We start from the raw sequence: 18,892 nt of genomic DNA, 5'->3' as shown, positions 1-18,892 counted from the left end.
TCTGAAAGAGAATTTTGCTCTTAGCATTTATGTATGCTTTTTACCTTTTAAGCTTGTAAATCATTGTGATTTTTTTTCTCTTTTTTGCTTTGTTTCCTTAAGCTGTCCAATAGCATTTTGGATATATACAACAGTGACCACGGAATGTCACCTGCTAATATAGGTCTTACAAATGCTTCCTGCCCATCTACTCTACCCGTAAAAAGGGAAATCACAGGTAATATAGCTCTAGGATTTTGGCATGTAATTATTCAGGAAGCAGGGATGTTTGTTTTAAAAGTTCAGTGAGCCTTACCAATAAAATATATGTGAAATAAATAGTACTTTTTTGCTTATAAATTTGCAAAGTGTATGCTATTTGCTTTACGGAGCTGAGCAAAGAGCAAGGAAAATGTTTACACTGTATCCTCTTGTTTAGCAACTCAGAAACAATGTAAATTCTGTGATCTTTATGAACATCATGCTTCTAATAAACCTAATTATTTTAGGAAACATAGTGGATTTTTCCACATTTTGGCTTCTGATCAACAGTATAAATAAATTATCACCCATTAAGTTTGTTCCAGGGTTGAACAAATGGTTCTTTTAAAAGCTTACAATAAGTCTATTCAAGGAAAATCTATATTAATGGATTAACAACTTTAAAAGTTACATTCAGTTAATCCAAAGAATGCTAACTACCATGTACAGTTTATTAGTGTCACTCGAAAGAAACAGTGAGTTTGTTCAATATGCATATTTTAGAAATCTGATTAACTCTTGCATTATGGGATATACAAATCCAGTTTCACATTAGTTTATTGTAAAGGTTGGAGGGAAGGGATTCTTCTCAATGTAAAGTACTGAAAATGAGAAAAAAACACTAAATGTAATGTTCGTCCATAGCATTTTAATTAAAAATGCACACTCAATAAAGTCTTAAGAAAGCTGTCAGACACACTGGAGAAACCAATACTAAGTCAAAGGCAGATACAGCACAGTCTTCTTTAGTAATGTGGGAATTGATAAAAATGCTAAAGTCATTGCCTAAAAACTTTCTCTTAATGAAAAGGGGACATTGTAACAGGGAGAAAGTAGGAGAACTGTGACCCAAGGATTGTTTTAATAAATGTTACTTTCTGTCAGAAGCAGATACACGAGCAATGGCAAAGGAGAGGCAAAAAAAGGATAACCACAACCTCAGTGAGTATATGTTCTACTTTTATATCATTATATGTTTGTGTACAGAGAGAACAGAAATAGAGTGTGCCAGCTATCAGTTATTTGCTGTTGTCGAAGACAAGCAGAAAGGATCTGTTTCTGGGTGGGAGACAAAAAAGAACTCCACAAATATATTGCTTTCTTCCCTGAGGTCATAAACTAATACTTTGCACTTGTCTAACATTTTTTAACTTTGACATACTTTATATATTTTCATTAATTAATTCTTACAACATATATTTATCAGTAAAAAATTAGAATAAATTATATTCTAGTAGTGATTAAAAGGTGGCAACTGAGACTGAGGCTTCATTTTTTTAGGCACTGTACAAATAAATAGCAAGAGATAGTCCCTGCCTCAAAGAACCTACAGTCCAAACAAAGACAGGCAAAGAGTGGGTGGGGATACAGAGGTAAAGTGACTTGCCCAAGGTCACACAACGAGCTGGTGGCCAAGCTAGAATGAGAAACATGGTCTGCTGACTCCCAGTATGATTCACTCTCCACTGACTAGACCATAATGCCTCCTTTAACTTCTGTGAATTAGATATATTATTATATAATTTTACAGAAGAGGAAACTGAGACACCACTATTAAATGACTTCCCAAGGCTGTGGTCTTCATCAGACTAGGATTAGAACTCAGGAGTTCTTAGATCTCCATCTATTCAGATAACATTTGATGTAGGTTAAGCAGGATACTTCCCAGGGCATTCCTGGCATGGTACTGGCAGTGTAGTATCACTCACCCACCCACATAAGTTACTCTTCACTTGCTGTAGACTACTTTCTGCTCACTTAGCCTTCCCCCTCCAGAAGGTATCCTTGTTTCCACCCAGATGTTTGAGGTGAGGCCCTTTGGGTTACAAGCATACCCTGGAAATCTTTCTGATGGTGGCTGTGGCAACCTTTTTGAAGCACTGCTGCAGCCACTGCCTATTTCAGATGATTGGCCAGAAATGAAGAGTTCCTTCTGAAGGAGGAAAAGACACAGGTGCAAAAATTCAGGTGTTGCTGAATTGTTTGGATTAATGAGGGGGAGGGAAAGAGAGGAGCAAGCATATTTTTGGGGGGCCAAATCTCATCTCTGCTTAGGCTGTTGCCTCTGACTACTTCACCATAATCACCACATGCAAATCAGGTAATTAGGCATCTAAGTGGGTGAAAGAAGGGTGCATTTAATTGTTCCACACTATTAGAGGCTGTGTTGAAGCCTAGCTATACATCATGAACACAGTATTTGGCCATGGGGGTGTTTCATATTGCCTTGGTTCTGGGTGTTTATTTTAGGGCTCAGATGCTCTCTGGAGGCTAACCCTACTATGACTGCTTGTATGTATTAAGGCATTGAATATAAAGGTTTTGCTTGTGAGATTTAAAAAATAACCCTTTAAAATAAGCTCTTTTTATGAGGATCATATTTTTAGAGCTGGTCTGAACAGGATTAGAATTACACTAGCATTCAGGTACCAGGCTGAATTAAAGTTCACATTTTGTAGTTATGATCGTCTGAAAAGGAACTGGAAAAATAGGCCTCATAAATTTCTGGATCCAGTGCGGAACCAAAATTATGGAGGTGGGTTTGGATCTAAGAAATCAACTCTAATCTATATGAAACTGTATATGACCAGTTCCTGTTGGTTTTAAGATCTTTTATTATTTCTTTTAATTTGAGGCTGGTTAGGTGTTTCATGCTACACCTGGTCAACAGTCACATCTTAGCTGATGCCATCATGGAAAGTGAAGTGGTTGATAGCTTTATGCAGTGTTTTGTTTAGTTATCTCAAAAATAAATTCCATGTGTTCACTTTGGCACAAAGTGCTCCGTTTCTTTGTCCTTATAATATTGACACACTGCTGATATAACTGGTTTTCCCGGTAATGCACACTCCCATTGGTAATACATAAAAGGGAAAATACTTCCTTTGAGAGGTAAAATTATTAACCAATAGACTAGACATCCTATTTATGTCTGCCTTATTGTTTCAAAGAATTAGTAGGGTGAGGGAGTGTAAGTTCCCTGATGCTTTGCCTGATCCTTGGCTTAAGTGGCCAGGTACATCTTCAGTGACTTGTCTCTTAGAGGGTGGCAAATGTCCCCAACTCTACTGGGGGCTTGCCAACACAGTGGTGTAATGTGGTTTTTGGAGGTGTGTTTTTCTAAAGCTCACTAACATATTGCACATTAATTGGCCCACACAGATCCTGCTCGTGCACTTTAATGTAGTACTGTTGGGAACAATACTACATTAAAGTGCACTAGGGTAACTTTAATACGCACCAGTAGAGTCTATATGGACCAATGAATATGCAACACATTAGTGCACTTTAGAAATCGTACCCCCACAGAGTACGATTTCCCTTGATTGGTTAGAGGTGGAGAGAGAAGGAAAGAAGGGGGAGAAATGGTGACAAGACCATTGACTGAGGGAGACTCACACATCTCTTGCTGGACAGCAAGCTATGCAGACCAAAGGACTTGAGTAGTCATAGAGAGGGGATTGCTTTTAAGGGATGTAAGCTATTCATTTTTTGTTCTCCTCTGTAACTAAACTGAGACTAAACTGAGAAGGTCTTATCTTGCAAATCTTGGTTTAAGATGACTGTTGCATGGGTAAGTTCTATATACATATCTAAGGGGACATGCTGTGGGGTAAACAATTTCTGGAATGCAACCTTTAGTCAGTGTCTATTGAGGGGCATGGTCAGATGTGTCCTCTCCCAGAGATTCACATTGCTATCAGGCTGTAGAAGGTGAACACAAAGGGAGAAGCTGAAGCACTTTCCAGGAGAAGAGTTGACTGGGCTGTTGGTTACAATCCATAAAGGGAGTTTTGACTGATTAAGGACTGATCAATTCCATCTTGCTCCTACTGAAGTCAATAGCAAAACTCTGTTGAGTCCTACATAGGAAGAATTTGGGAAATGAGAAGTTAAGTATGACCCTATAAGCAATATGCGCCCAATTCATTCCTACGATTGTGGGACCACAATGGAGGAAAGTTCACCAGCTACCACGAGGACCAGAGATGGCCATTGCAGCCAGGAGAGTGGATGTGGAAAGGGGGCAGACACAGGCACCTAGGAGATTCTGGGGCCTCTATGGAACCCCAGCCATAGTAAATGGTGGCAACCTTAACACCATCTGCCCTGAGGTAATGCCCCCACAGGTAGAGCTTCCCTGTGAGCGGAAGGATTTGAATTTGCTCCCTCCTGGACCACAGGGGTCAGTCAAGCTCTGTAACTGTATCTTATATTAAAAATCAAAGCAAATATGCATTACTAAGACCCTGAGACAAGGAGATAAAGGGATGTTGAGCTACACAGGTTTTGAATTTGAACTTTGAACTTTCCAAGCTAATTTCAGGATTAATTCTATCGTTGTAAATCAGAATGCATTGCACTGGTCCTTACACTAGTCCACCTGTTTTTGACTAATTAAAATGTTTCATTGGACCAAGTATGTTTCATAATGAAAATAGTAAATTATTCTTTTTTTTTAAACAGTTGAAAGAAGAAGAAGGTACAATATTAATTACCGAATCAAGGAGCTTGGCACACTTATTCCAAAGTCTAATGATCCGTGAGTTCAACAGTCATTTCTATAATAATGTCTATAGTGTAAATATAGAGGGGAAGGAGTGATAAGATAACCATGAGAATGGCTAATGGGCTACAGAGACTTTCACTTCTAGGTCACTAGTTCAAGTCCAGCCCAACTAGTCTGATAGGTACCAAAAATTATTAACCTCTGATGGCTGTAAGGAAAAGAGTTGGTGGTCTTATAATTCCAGTTCCTCACAGAGAAGTCTCCACACCACAAAAACCACCATTACATCTGGGAATAATTGTTATGCTTGTTTGGAGTCTCACCAGAGAGGCCAAGGATAGAATGATAATGGAGAATGAACTACCTTCTCATCTCTGGAGATGGTCCCTTTAATGGGATGAAGCAGCATATGCACTTCTGCTACCTGCTCTTTAGATAAACAGAATACTTCAGTCTCTGAGGCTGTTGATTTGGCACCTTTCATAAAAACCACATTCACTGAAAAAGAAGCTGAAAAACAAGGGAAAATCAAGTATTTTGAATTAATACAAAAATGACTATAAATTTATAGTAATGTATAAAAAAGTACAGTAACTCAAAATATATACAGCTAAACACTACTGCATTCTCTTAATGTTTATATTTTCATCATCCCTTTTAATTTAATTATAAGAAAATAAGTTGTATTGTCAACAGTTCTGTTTAATAACTAGCATCTAAAGATTAACTTTTGGAAAGTCTTAGCAATCACCATGGACTATTAAAAGAGTCTGCTTTAAATCTTTTAACATAGAAAACAGGGAGTGGATGACCTTCAATCTGCTTGCTTCCCCTGGTGCCAGCAAACTTTCAAAACTCTGCAGTAAACAAAAAGGGGGAGGGGGAAATGACACACTATGGTAAAGCCTATTGCAGGATTAGCAATAACAATTCAGTAAGTTATTTAATGCCTAGTCTTGGATCTCTCATGTCACTCAGTGAAGCCTAAAGAGTATGCACCAGTATGATTGTGACTTGGATATAATTGGTTATACAAATATTGTGGGTTTCATTTGTTCGTCAGTGACAGTTGTGTGATGCTCAGAATAAAATGATCTGTTGACACTTCAGCCTTTTTTCCTCAGGGCTAAGAATTTTTTTATTAAATTAAGGATTTTTATAACAATATAAAGCTGTGTGAGACTTACATAAGTATAAGCTTGGAATGACAAGCCACTTTGAGCAAAATCGCCAATGAGAAAGTTAACACAGTCACAGTCCTTTCTAGGGAATGACATTTTCACAGGCTCAGCCTGTTCTCTGGCATCGACCCAAGATGAGTAAAATGGGCATGTTGTTGTTGATGCTACTAATACAGTGATGGGTGTACCAATTCAGTTAAAATAAGACCACTCCATAGCCCCTGAATAAGATTTTGTTCACATCAGATATCCTGCATAGACACACTGGTAATATTGATTTTAATTTTAGTGTTATATCTTAAGATCATTTAGATAAAGAATTGTGAGAAAAGATTACTCTGAGAAACAGTGCATGGCACTGTTGGTTTGCAGCTGTGAAGTGGTAATGTGATTAGAAATGGGCATGAGCTGCATGAGCTGCATGAGCTGCAAACTCCAAATATGAATCAACATTTTTCAGAAGAATGTAGGGCTATTTGGGTTGAGTATTTTGGTTTCGATTCAAGTCTTGCTTTGATATTTCATTTCTTATACTCATCTCCTGCTAAAATGCATAAATTAGGCCTTAAATCTGTTGTGGTGCTTTCATAACCCCATGATGTATTTAAACTCCCATATATTGGTGATGTTGCCTTATGGAGTGTTTTGGGGAAAGAGAATGAAAATGTCACCTTTTTTCTTTTCTTTTCTTTTCTTTTCTTTTCTTTTCTTTTCTTTTCTTTTCTTTCAGTATCTGACTGGTCATATGATGTGACAGTCACAAAGTGACCCATGAATTTGGGTGCCTCAATTTTTTAGTACCCTGCTTGAGGCATATTGAAGTACTATCTGAAAATCAGGCCTCTTTAAAGCATCTCAAGATGGCCCCCCCCCCCCCCCCCCCCCTGAAAATTGAGGCACCCAACTTAACTTATCACTTTTGAAAATGTAGCAAATAAAATATATTATGTATATAAATATAGGCCATAATCCAACCTTACTACTGTCTGGTCAGATTAATTCTTTGAAGCATTTTAATGTATATGAAGTTCCCTTTATTTGTAATCATAAATTAACCTGTGCCTTGGGCCCATCACATCTATGCTACATGTTCCTGGCATAGTCCTTCTATGTCACCAATTCCTTACAGCCTCTGTTGCTGCTCCTGTTCCTCCTATCACCCATGTTCCTCTGTGCCTAGTCAGGCCTTTTTCTTTAAAAGCACACCGCCATATACCATCACTGTGTAACATTTCTGAAATTCAATGTTGTCATCATATTTATTGATTTTAAAAGATGCTTCTGATACTGGGGACTTGGTTGCAGGGGGAAAGGCTTGGATGATAGTTGGACTAATGACAATGAAGAAAATTATCCTTAGTGTTAGAAGAACAATGCTACTGCTGAGGGAGAATGATTAGCATGCCTATCCTAGATGGCTTCCTTTGAGAAGATCACATTCAAAGTCAGGATCAAAAAGGACATTTTACAGATGCTATCTGGAAGTCTCTTCTGAGGAGGCCATGTCTAGTAGGGTGCTGCAGGGGTCTACCCTGGTACTAGTCAATGTTTTCGTTAATGATTTGGATAACACAGTGGAGTGTATATTTATTAAATTTGCAGATGACACCAAGCTGAGCAGGATTGCTAGTACTTTGGAGGACAGGTTTAGAATTCAAAATGACCTTGACAAATTGGAGAACTGGTCTGAAGTGAACAGGATAAAATTCAGTAAAGACAAGTGCAAAGTACTACTCTTAGAAAGGAAAAATCAGATCATAACTACAAAATGGGGAATAACTGGCTAGGTGGTAGTACTGCTGAAAAGAGTCTGGGGTTACAGTAGATCACAAATTGGGTGCGGTGTTTGATGAGTGTCTGATGGCCTGCCCACCCATGTAACCTGGCCTGGCTTAGCCCGAAAAGGTGACGTGGACATGCTTCATGGGCCCACCACCTGCAAGGTGAAGGCTGGATGTGATGCCAGAATGGCAGCAAGAGTGATGGACCATGATGGACTGGCTCTCTGCAATGGAAACTGGCTCTAGGCACATGGAACATCACTATGTTGGTGGGGAAAGAGCCAGAACTGGAGGAAGAGTTGGAAAGGTACCAGCCATATAGTTGGCTTCACCTCCACAGATAGCAGGGGCTCTGGAAACAAACTTCTCAATCCATGCTGGTCTCTTTCCTACTCTGGAGTGGCCCCATGTGAGAGGCCCTGGGTGGGTGTGGAGATACGCAGAAATCCTTAGCTAGATGCTGCACAATTGGAGTTTGTCCAGGTAGGTGAGAGGGTTGCCTTGATGAGATTTCAGGTCTCAGAGAGGAAGACTCTGACCACTGTGTGTGTTTACACACCTAACAGCAGTTCAAAGTACTTGGCCTTTTTGGAGATGGTGGGATTGGTGCTCAGTAGAGTGCCACCTACCGACTCTGTCATTCTACTGGGGGACTTCAACATGGAGAATGATGGAGATACCTGGAGTTGAGTTATTAGGAGGAACGGCTTCCCTAATCTGGAATTGAAAGGTGAGATGTTAACGGACTTCTGTGCTAGTCATGGATTGTCCATAACCAACACCATGTTTGAATACAAGGTTGTTCATAAATGTACCTGATACCAGAGCACCTTGGGCTGAAGATCAATGATCAACTTTATAGTCATTTAATCGGACTTAAAAACATAAGTTCTGGACACCCCGATGAAGAGAGGAGCAGAGCTGTCAACCGATCACACCTGGTAGTGAGTTGGATCCGACACATGGGATGCCAGCCGGATAGTCACAGGAGGCCCAAACTATCAATGCGGGTTGCCTGGGAATGTCTGGTGGAGGAACCTGTGAGGAAAGACTTCAATTCCCACTTCTGGAAGAACTTCTTCTGCATTCCGGACGAGGTCGTGGACATCGAGTCCAAGTGGACCATGTTCAGGGCTTCAATCATTGAGGCAGCAACGAAAAGCTGTGGCCTGAAGGCAATTAGTGCCTGTCATGATGGCAACCCTAGGACCCACTGGTGGACACCAGTGGTAAGGGAAGCTGTCAAGGCGAAGAAAGAGGCTTCTGAGAAATGCTCGTAAATTGGACTCCTGATATGACTGAGAAATATTGGCTGGCTAGGTGGGCTGTGGTGTGGCAGTCATTGAAGTGAAAGCCCTGGCCTGGAAGGAGTTTGGAAAGACCATGGAGAATGACTAGCAGATGGCCTCAGAGGTGTTTTGGCAAATCATATGTTGCCAGAGGGGTCGACGGGACATTCACCACCCTTGCTGAGAACAGCATGGGCAAACACTGACCCTGACTGAAAAGATGGTTGAGAGGTGGAAGGAGCACTTTAAGGAACTCCTCAACCTGGTGGACACGCCCTCCTTTCAGGAGGCAGTGCCAGAAACCCCTGGTAGGATTGGAGCTATTTCTGTTGATGAGGTCACTGAGGCAGTAAAGTGCCTTCACAGCAGTAAGGCAGCAGAGGTGGATGAGATTCACCTGGAGGTATTGAAATCACTCGACAAAGTTGGGGTATCAAGGTTAACGCACCTCTTCAAGGTCTCATGGAACGTGGGTGCAGGACCTTGGGATTGGCAAATCAGCATGGGGGTCCCAATCTTTAAGAGGATGTGTTCCAACTACAGGAGGATCACACTTCTGAGCCTCCCCAGCAAAGCCTGTGCCAGGGTGTTGGAGAAGAGGCTATGTCCATTAGTTGAATCTCGGGTTCAGGAGGAACAATGTGGTTTTCATCCCAGACGTGGAACAATGAACCAGATCTTTGCTTTCTCAAAGATACTCAAGAGAAGTTTTCTAATCCGGTCTACCTTTGTTTTGTAAACCTGGAGAAGGCTTATGACCGCATTCCCCAAGATGTCCTGTGGGAAGCGCTGCAGGAGTATGAGGTGCCAGTGCCACTGCTGCATGCTATCCAGTCCCACTATTCCCAGAGTGAGAGTTGTGTCCACATTCTTCGCATTAAATTGAGTTTGTTCAAGGTGGGCATTGGACTCCGCCAAAGGTGCATCCTGTCCCCACTCCTGTTCATGATCTTCATGGACAGATATCAAGGTGCAGCTGAGTTGTGAAGTGTACCTGAGACAGGGACTTGGAGGTGGCATCTCTGCTGTTTCATAAGATGATGTCCTTCTTGCTTCTTTTTGTTTCTTCAGATCTTTGATGCGCACTCGAACACTTTGCTGCCAAGTGTGAAGCAGCTGGGATGAGAATCAGTGCCTCTAAATCGGAGGTCATGGTTCTTTCCTGGAAGAAAGACGAATGTTCTTTCTAGGTGAAGGGGGAGCAGCTGACTTTAGTGCAAGAGTTTAAGTTATCCAGGGATCTTGTTCAATGATGGTAAGCAGGAGTGTGAAATTGACCAGGGATTAGTGGGGCAGCAGTGATGCAGGAGCCGTAGTGATCCGTGGTGATGAAGCTCTCTGTTTACAGATCAGTCTATGTCCCCATCCTCACCTATGGTCAAGAAGAAGAAGACAAATTGAATATGAGCCAACAGTGTGATACAGTTGCAAAAAAAGCTAATGTTCTGGGGAGCATTAACAGAAGTGTTGTATGTAGGACATGGGAGGTAATTGTCCCACTCTAATCAGCACTGGTGATGCCTCAGATGAAGTATTGTGTCAGTTCTGGGCACCATGCTTTAGCAAAAATGTGGACAAATTGGAGAGAATCCAAAGAGGAGCAACAAAAATGATGAAAGGTTTTGCAAACCTGACCTGTGAGGAAAGGTTAAAAAAAAAAACAACTGGATATGCTTAGTTTTGAGAAAAAAAGACTGACAGAGGATCTGATAACAGTCTTCAGATACGATAAGGCTGTTATAAGGAGGACAGTGATCAATTGTTCTCCATGTCCACTGAAGGTAGGATAAGAAGTAATGGGCTTAATCTGCATCAAGGGAGATTTATGTTAGATATTTGGAGAAGCTTTCTAACTATAAGGATAGTTAAGCACTGGACTAGCCTTCCAAGGTAGATTTTGGAATCCTCGTCTCTGAAGGTTTACTTGGTCCTGCATCAGTGCAGAGGGCTGGACTAGATGACACCTCAAGATCCCTTCTAGCCCTACATTTTTATGATTCTATGATATACATTTACAAGCCAGATTTTGCTTCTTAGAAGTGTTTGTATCTCACTTTTATTTTCTTGTGTATATGCTGAACTTGTTTGGGTCTAGTTGAGCTTCAGAGGGACTCACTCCTGACCACATTGAAATCCCTTTTCTTTTTAGTTTAATTTTATGGTTAGCGGTGTGGATTATGTTGCTTAAATGAATGGATGTTTTGAATTTGCTTTACCAGGAGAAGACAATTTGAGGTGGGAATATTGTCTCTAGTAAGCTGCAAAATACTTTGTTTTTTTAGTTTAAGTGCTTAGATATTCAAGTGATAGGCACTTTCAAAATGCAAAACTATTAATACATAGGTAAAATTATTTAAAAATAAAACTGGGGAAAAAACCCAACCAAGGATTGATATTTTGCTGAAAATTCAAAACCAGTGCATTTAAATATATGTATTTTTTCCATTTTCTTTTTTATATATCTTAGTACTTCCAAGTTCCAGTTCCAATTGGTTAAACTGGGCTCCAGATGGAACCTGGAAGTGCCAAAATAATAACTTGCTCACAGAAGTCGTCCATTCCAGTCAACATACGGTTTGCAGAACTGAGCCCTTCAGAACACAGCTGGGAGCAATATCATTCTTCAGCTAATTTCTGCTGTGATGGGGCTCTTTGTAGGTTGTTCACAAACCTATTTTGATGTTAATACATTTGTTTGTTAAAAGTTGCTCAATGAATGATTGATGAAAACAAATTTCAACCTATAACTTACTCTCAAACTGTGTTTGCTATGCATTTCATTAACTAGTATTAATCCTGTATGATGGGACCCTCTTGTCACATGGGGCCAAATCCTCAGCTTGTATAAATTGATGAAGTTCCACTGGTTTCAGCATAGTTTAGCCCAACTGAGGATCTGTCCCATGGTATTGTTTTTCCCCCTGACTGGATGAGTGTAGTTATAATTAACTGGGAGAGGGTGAAACCTTGAGTTTCACAGGAAAATCAGTTGGTGGAGTAAGGAAGAGGTAGCCTAACAAGATGTGGAGATTTATACAACATTTTATACCTGTTTATTATTTTTTCACTTGAACCCACTTGCCTGAGAGACCACTGAAAATTAGACAATTAGCCTGTAATACACCTGTAATATAATAACAATAATTCTCTATAACACATAATATAATAGTCTGGGGTCAGATTATTGTTACAGTAGCACACAGATGCCATGGGCGGGACTGAGGTCTCACTTTGATGGACTAACACATAGAAAGACACAGTATTTATTCTGAAGAGTTTACAATCTAAGGTCCTAGTCCTGCAAGCGCTTACTGAGTTTAAGTGACAGGCTCTTGTGTTTTGGGTTACACACATATGTAAGTATTTACAAGACTTGGGCCTAATTTAAGACATAAATTAGCGTGAAAAGAAATAGAAAAGAATGGGAAAAGAGGACAAGAGTAACAACTAATAACTCCATGCAGGTCCACAGGCTAGTTATATGCACAGTTTGATGGTTTCAAATCATTTAAAATGTATCTGTGTTTTAAAGACTGCTTTAAAATATCATTTTAAAAAATCAATAAAATAAATAACAACTAACATCAACTGCTTAACTTTGCAGATTTTCAGATGAGTTTGCAGCATTGGTACCTAGAAAATCATAATCTATCCACAAACTGAGTGAGGTTGATATGGAAATCACTAGGAGATGATAAACATGCCATTTTTAGTCACGTCAACTACATTTCAACTTAGCATTTCAGAGTTTTGAAGAAATTGTTATGGGAATGGCTAAATTATTCTGATGTGGTGTTTTTTTTTTTTCTCCCTTAAGTGACAATCTTTTTCAGATTCCATTATTTTTTCCCTCTTAATGTTGAGGAACTCAGCTATCATGGAAGTCCGAACCGAATGCTAACTTGAGATAGGCATGCTGCAGGCCTTTGTTATGCAAGCTTCTCACACAACTCAGCCAATATACTGCTATTCGTACTCTACCGGCCCTGAGCACAGACTCTAAGAGATGCAGACAGATTCTGCACTGCGATGTGGCTCCCTTATGCTGCAGTGCCAGCAGAAGGTGATGCTAAAGTGGGCATTGCTGTCACAGGAAAATCACCCCAGTGGAAAGGGAATCTCTGCGGTGTAGAGCCAGCACAGAAGCTCTTTCATCGCTTCTCTGCTGCTGACATAAATGGGCATGGATGGAGCAAAGGGGCTATCGATGGTGCTCTTGTACACCAGCTGATCCCCAACCAGTCCTTTGCTGATACATGCCTTTCCCCTCCCTGAATCAGTCCCAGGGTATGTATCCCTTTCATGCACTGGAAGGATTAGCTATAACACTCTTATTTCGTAAGATATCCCACCAATGCTAGATATATATCTATCTATGCCAATTAGGAGGAATTTTGTACTTACTACCAGGTATTGAACAATACACTTGTTGGATATCACACTTAAGAAATTGTGACTGATGTCGTTCAGTCCAGAACTTCCAGACTTAAAAGCAAGGATTCAAAATTCTTTACTAAAGTGATATCTGAAGGGCTGTAAGCTTTTCATCAGAGATCACAGTGGTGGGCAAGCCCCTCAAATTTGTAAACTTCACCTTATGAGCTATCTAGCATTTGTGCCTTAATGCTTGTGAGCCATGTGGCAGCTGACTAGATCTATCTCCATTGTAAATCTGAATGTAGCGATTAGACTCTTAGTGAAAATCTAACTTAAAGGAAGAGATAAAAATAGCACCATTTTATCCGTGGAAACACAAGCTGTCCAGCCAGCACAATTAGGAAATGTAAATAATATTCAGAACATTATATTAAGGTTATTAATATTACTCTGTAAAAAACAAAGCAAAACAAACAAACAAAAAGATTTCCAGTTTTTGATTAGTGGGTTCAAAGTATAGTCCATAACACATGGTTTATTATTATGTCTAGGAGGAATATTCACTGAAAAATCATTTTTGTCAATACTTGCCTGTTTTTTTAATTCATGGACCTTATATGTAACAGCAGCACTTCTGTGAAACTGTTGTAAAATATTTGACAGTTTTGTGTGAATTATTTTTCCTCTGTGGGGATGACTCTATCTTAGTCATTTCTAATTTGCTGAGCATTGAAGTATCTTGGCATCTCATTTTGCAGCTCTATATTCTTTATTTTCAAGCTGAGCCACTTAATTGTGATTGGTCAGGTAATTCTCATGATATTATTCTGGTTCCATGATAGGATAGGCTGACTTTATGTGGATAGGAGGATTGGCAAAACCCAGTTTGGATGTGTTTCTCTGAAGACTATGGTATAGATATTGTTATTTTAGTATCATTTTGCAAAACTGCCATGAAAATTTACCAAACCAGGCACAAGATTTAGTCACTCGTTTTTTTCCTTAAACATAGAGAAAATATTAATGATGTTTAATCACCACCAGTTAGTGGGTGAGTAGAATTTTCCAAGGCTGTCTTTGAAATAGTATCATTCTCTGCTCTTTTGATGCTCACAACCCGAAAAGCAGTGGGAACTGACTATTGATTAATTCTAAAATTTATATTTCATTTTCACCATTTATCGAGCATATATGAGTATACATTAATGACCCTGATCCTGCAAAGCAAGCCTATATGGGTCATCTATTAGCCCACCTCCAGATCTCAATTGACTTCATCCCATCAGTGTCATTTCATGGCAACTGCACTAGTATGGTCCCTCTATGGTCCACCAAGGGCACCCACCCTCAGGCTGACACCTCTCTTGGGCAGAAACATGCGCCTCACTCCTTCCTGACCAGGGTATTTCCAGGCGGCACAATTCCCCGCCTACTCTGTGAATTCCCCAGCAAGTCAGACTGCCTAAGCAGGCCTGCATTGCTTTTCTCCTCAGAGGCTACAATCAGAGTAATTGAACATAGTTATAAGACACCACGCAGCTCTTCCTAACCAAGCACATTTGTTCTTAAGGTGAAAACATTACAGAGAAAACATATTTAAACAATAAACAAACTTACATACATGCTAATAAGCTTACCAGAGCTCACTTGAACTCCAGCAAGGGCTATGGTAGCAGACAGTTCTTCCAGTCCCACCAAGGGGGTTTTCTGTGGATACAAGTTCATAGCCACCTTGACTCAGAACAAGGAAAGCCATGAATGTGCACTCCTTTATACTGATTGGGCCTCTGATCTTGTCCTCATGTAACAGATGATCAGTGGACAAAGGTTCCCTCCTCAGGACAATGCTTCAAAAGACTAAGTTCTTGCATAATCAGAAGGGGTACATTAGTATACACCACCTCCTAGAGATTTCCTGGGAAACCCACTTGACTTTAAAAGTTCATACTTGTCTGGCTCATTGTTTCAAATAGTCCTTTGAAGTTCACAATACTTCCCAGGGTTTCAATTAGCCATTTCCCCCTCTCTAGAAATGTTACACAGTAATACATTATAATTATAATACATAATAATACATAATCATTTGCATATTTAATACAATGAACTCCTAAGACTTAATTCAGCAAGGTTTGTCCAGAATATTACAGGAAATTACCATATTTGTCACAATCAACTATTACATATGTACAATTCCCTTTGCAGGACCCGGGCCCATGTGAGTTCTTTCCTCTGTCTAGATTCTTACAGGCATTCTGGCCTTGAAGTTGGTGACATGGATTTGCTAAAATCTTGCAATCAGTATCTGTCATGTAGGCTGTACACATACTTGTATTAAGAAAATCTACGGGCTTCATAAAACTAATTTTTGTTTCAAGGACACATCCAACAAAGTCCTTTAGTCCAATGTTAACTTTAATCATATTAACTTTAATGGGACCTCTTGAGTGCTTACAGTTGAGCATGTGCTTAAGATCTTTCTTTGATCACAGCCACAGTCAGTCTGATCCTTGGAGAGGAAATATTTGGGATATATTTTTCGTTATGGTGCTTAACCAGCTGTATATATTGTTTCAAGTGCAGTCAAAGGGTTTGACTGAGAAAGTTTTGTCATATTACATACACTGTGATTGCTAAACTGTGCTTTGTCTGCTTCCCCATCAATAGGGACCAGCATTCAGCACAGACCATATTTTCCCCAACAAGTATAAAAGCAACCTCATTAGAAAGTCAGGTAAAAGTAGTATATTTGAAATGATCTTTAAAAATTTAGGCTTAAGTCCTCAGTAATGTATATTTCCTAGTTCATTAATGCAGAAATACTGCACATAGATTTTAATCTTAGAGTTAATAATAAAAGCAATTTTCACTAAAAATATAAAAACTGTAATGGTAGAATCATGATATTGCATTTAGCTCTCCCACAAAAAGTCACTTTATTACTTTCTTTTGACACTTATTTTCATTCTGGGATTAATTTTACTATATAAGGGCTTCTTAACTATTCTATTAAAATTTCCATTCAGAAGCAATAATATCTAAGAGTGAATAATAGTCATGTAAATCATTATTTCATATTAATGTAAAAGATTTTGTAAGTTCTTATGAATTCTGCTGACATGCACAATTGTGAAAAGGTTATCTCTACATTCTGCAGTGATATGCGCTGGAACAAAGGAACTATTTTAAAAGCATCAGTGGAGTACATCAAGTGGCTACAAAAAGAACAACAGAGAGCCAGAGAATTAGAACAGAGACAGAAGAAATTAGAGCAGACTAACAGAAGACTTCTACTTCGAATTCAGGTTTGTATAAGAATGTCACCACGAACTACAAAGCTTTCTCACTACTTATCCATCATCAAATTTAATTCATCTATATCATTTTTTTCTCCTAAATGCCATTTATTAAAAGTGGATTGGCCTTTTGCAGGAATGGTGCAATTTTACATAATTTTACAAGTCCGTATTTATTGCTATATAAGTACTTTAGGTTTCTAGGAAAATCCTTTGATAATTAGGCCTTATGTAAGGTAACACATATAGAAAGAGCTAATAAAATATTTTGAAGAAATGTTGCCTTCTTATGTAGTATAACTACATTATAACTATAAAAAAATGCATTTGTTGCCCCAAAACAATATTGAACACTAAATCCTCCTCCATATTTTCTTTTCCGCTTTGTAAAATTTCCACGGCATTGCATTGCCTTGGGGTACATTGTGCCATGTTATATTAAGTCACACATCATCTGCTCATGTGACATAAAGTATCAGAATGTGGGTCTCCATAGCTCGAAATGCAAGATTTAAAGAAATATATCATCAGGTAAGGTACCTGCTCTCTCTCCAGATAGCAGCCCTGAATTTTTGTGGATAATTAATAAGTAGAAATGTCTGCAGCATTTTTCCATCACCTTTAAGTGGTACAGTACTGTAGGGAATGGTATTATGGGGGCTGTCATAACTCTTATATTCCCACAAGGCATCCACTTAATAACAGGCTGAGAATTACAAAGAAAACCGGCCCATGTTGTTTATTGATATTTATCATGGATTGTCCACATATCATATTTTTAAACATATTGCCACAACTGGATTAAGAATTACTGTGACTGTGGATGTACAATATGTATGTATATTTCTTACCTGCAGTAGTTCTAAAGAAATCAAGTTCCCTTCCAAAATTGTTATTTAAATGTTTTTGTTTGAAACCATAGGAACTAGAAATACAGGCTCGTGCACATGGGCTACCAATCGTGTCTTCACTCAGTGCTGTGGATGTAGCTGCCCAGGTCATCAAGCAACAGACATATCCAGAGGAGAATTCCATAGACTATTCTCAGCAACTGGTTCTGGTACATGGACCTAGCTCTGACCTTTGTGACGGATCTACAGCCTTTTCTGATCCACTCTCTCATTTCACAGATTTGTCTTTTAGCGCCGCTTCAAAAGAAGAACAAAGGTTAGAGGAAATCTTAATGGATGACACAATATCGCCATTTGGAACAGATCCACTCTTGTCTGCCACATCGCCTGCTGCATCGAAAGAGAGCAGCAGAAGAAGTAGCTTTAGCACAGATGATGGAGATGATTTCTAAAAACTAGAAAGGGCATAATTAATTTTTTAATCATTTGCTGGTGCTAAGAGATTGGGTTATGAATTTAAGTGTGATGTATATACTCACTTCAAAGAAAGCGGAGAACTGTTGTGGACATAAGCTGCTGTGTGGGTAGTGTGTAGGTGAGTGCATGCTTCACAGAAAGATGAAAGATGGACATAGTCATATCTCTTTGCCCAGAATTGACTACATCTGTTCAGAGCTGGCTTTTGCACAGACCCTTCCTATTTATTGGGAAGGCTTTAGCCATTTCCCCCTGCATTCTCACAGCCGTATTAAAATGGTTCCCAGAAAAATGAACACCCACATTGCAAAAACATATTCAAATGTTCTGTTGAATCTACCACTGACTTCTCTCAAATTTAATGATGAGTTTTAGTCAGAAATATTTGTTAATTTCTTTTTAAATGAAAATGAGAAATTTCAATAAACATAACAATTGCAACACAACAATGAGGAAATGTTTTAGTGTGATGTACCTTCAATAGAGAGATTACAAACCTCAAAACAACATTCAATGCTTCATGAACTGCATCTACTTCTCTTTCAAAATGAAAGCACAAAGTGTATAAAGTTGTTTTTAGAATCCTTATAATTTCTGTGTTTTATTCCCAGGTAGAAAAAGTATTCAATATTTTATATTTATTTACAAACACTTCAGTATTACAGAAGAAAAACAGAAACTAATGTAATGATAGTGATTTTAAAAGAATAATCAGACAGAAACAGATGTAAGGTTTAAGCAACTTCGAGAGATTCTGTTCAGGCAACAGAACATACTAAGAGTGCAGGTATGTACAAGACACAATGAACATATTCAGTATTACAGTTAGTACAAATAAAAACAGCCATTACTGTTAATAGGACTAACGCTAGCTCTTTGTTGCATAGGTACCC

The 18,892-nt window shown here is 39.0% G+C and overlaps 1 protein-coding gene across 2 annotated transcripts in view; it reads left to right on the top strand.

The window, feature by feature from the left end:
• TFEC (transcription factor EC) overlaps positions 1-18,651 on the top strand; it is a 126,213-nt gene extending 107,562 nt beyond the window's left edge. For both annotated transcript variants that reach the window (XM_067564239.1, XM_067564238.1), the window contains exons 4-8: positions 103-217; positions 1,129-1,182; positions 4,708-4,783; positions 16,533-16,680; positions 17,594-18,651. In XM_067564239.1, coding sequence (XP_067420340.1) covers positions 103-217; positions 1,129-1,182; positions 4,708-4,783; positions 16,533-16,680; positions 17,594-17,974 — 774 coding nt within the window. In that variant the 3' untranslated portion in view covers positions 17,975-18,651. The remainder of the gene's footprint in view (positions 1-102; positions 218-1,128; positions 1,183-4,707; positions 4,784-16,532; positions 16,681-17,593) is intronic.
• Positions 18,652-18,892: the final 241 nt, after the last annotated feature.

The sequence above is a fragment of the Emydura macquarii genome, unplaced genomic scaffold (genome assembly GCF_026122565.2).
Source record: "Emydura macquarii macquarii isolate MOO-44397 ecotype Brisbane River unplaced genomic scaffold, CSIRO-AGI_Emac_v2 contig_2636, whole genome shotgun sequence".
NCBI classification, from domain to species: domain Eukaryota; kingdom Metazoa; phylum Chordata; order Testudines; family Chelidae; genus Emydura; species Emydura macquarii.
Note: the sequence above shows the minus strand (reverse complement) of the source record. Positions and strands in the feature narration are given on the sequence as shown.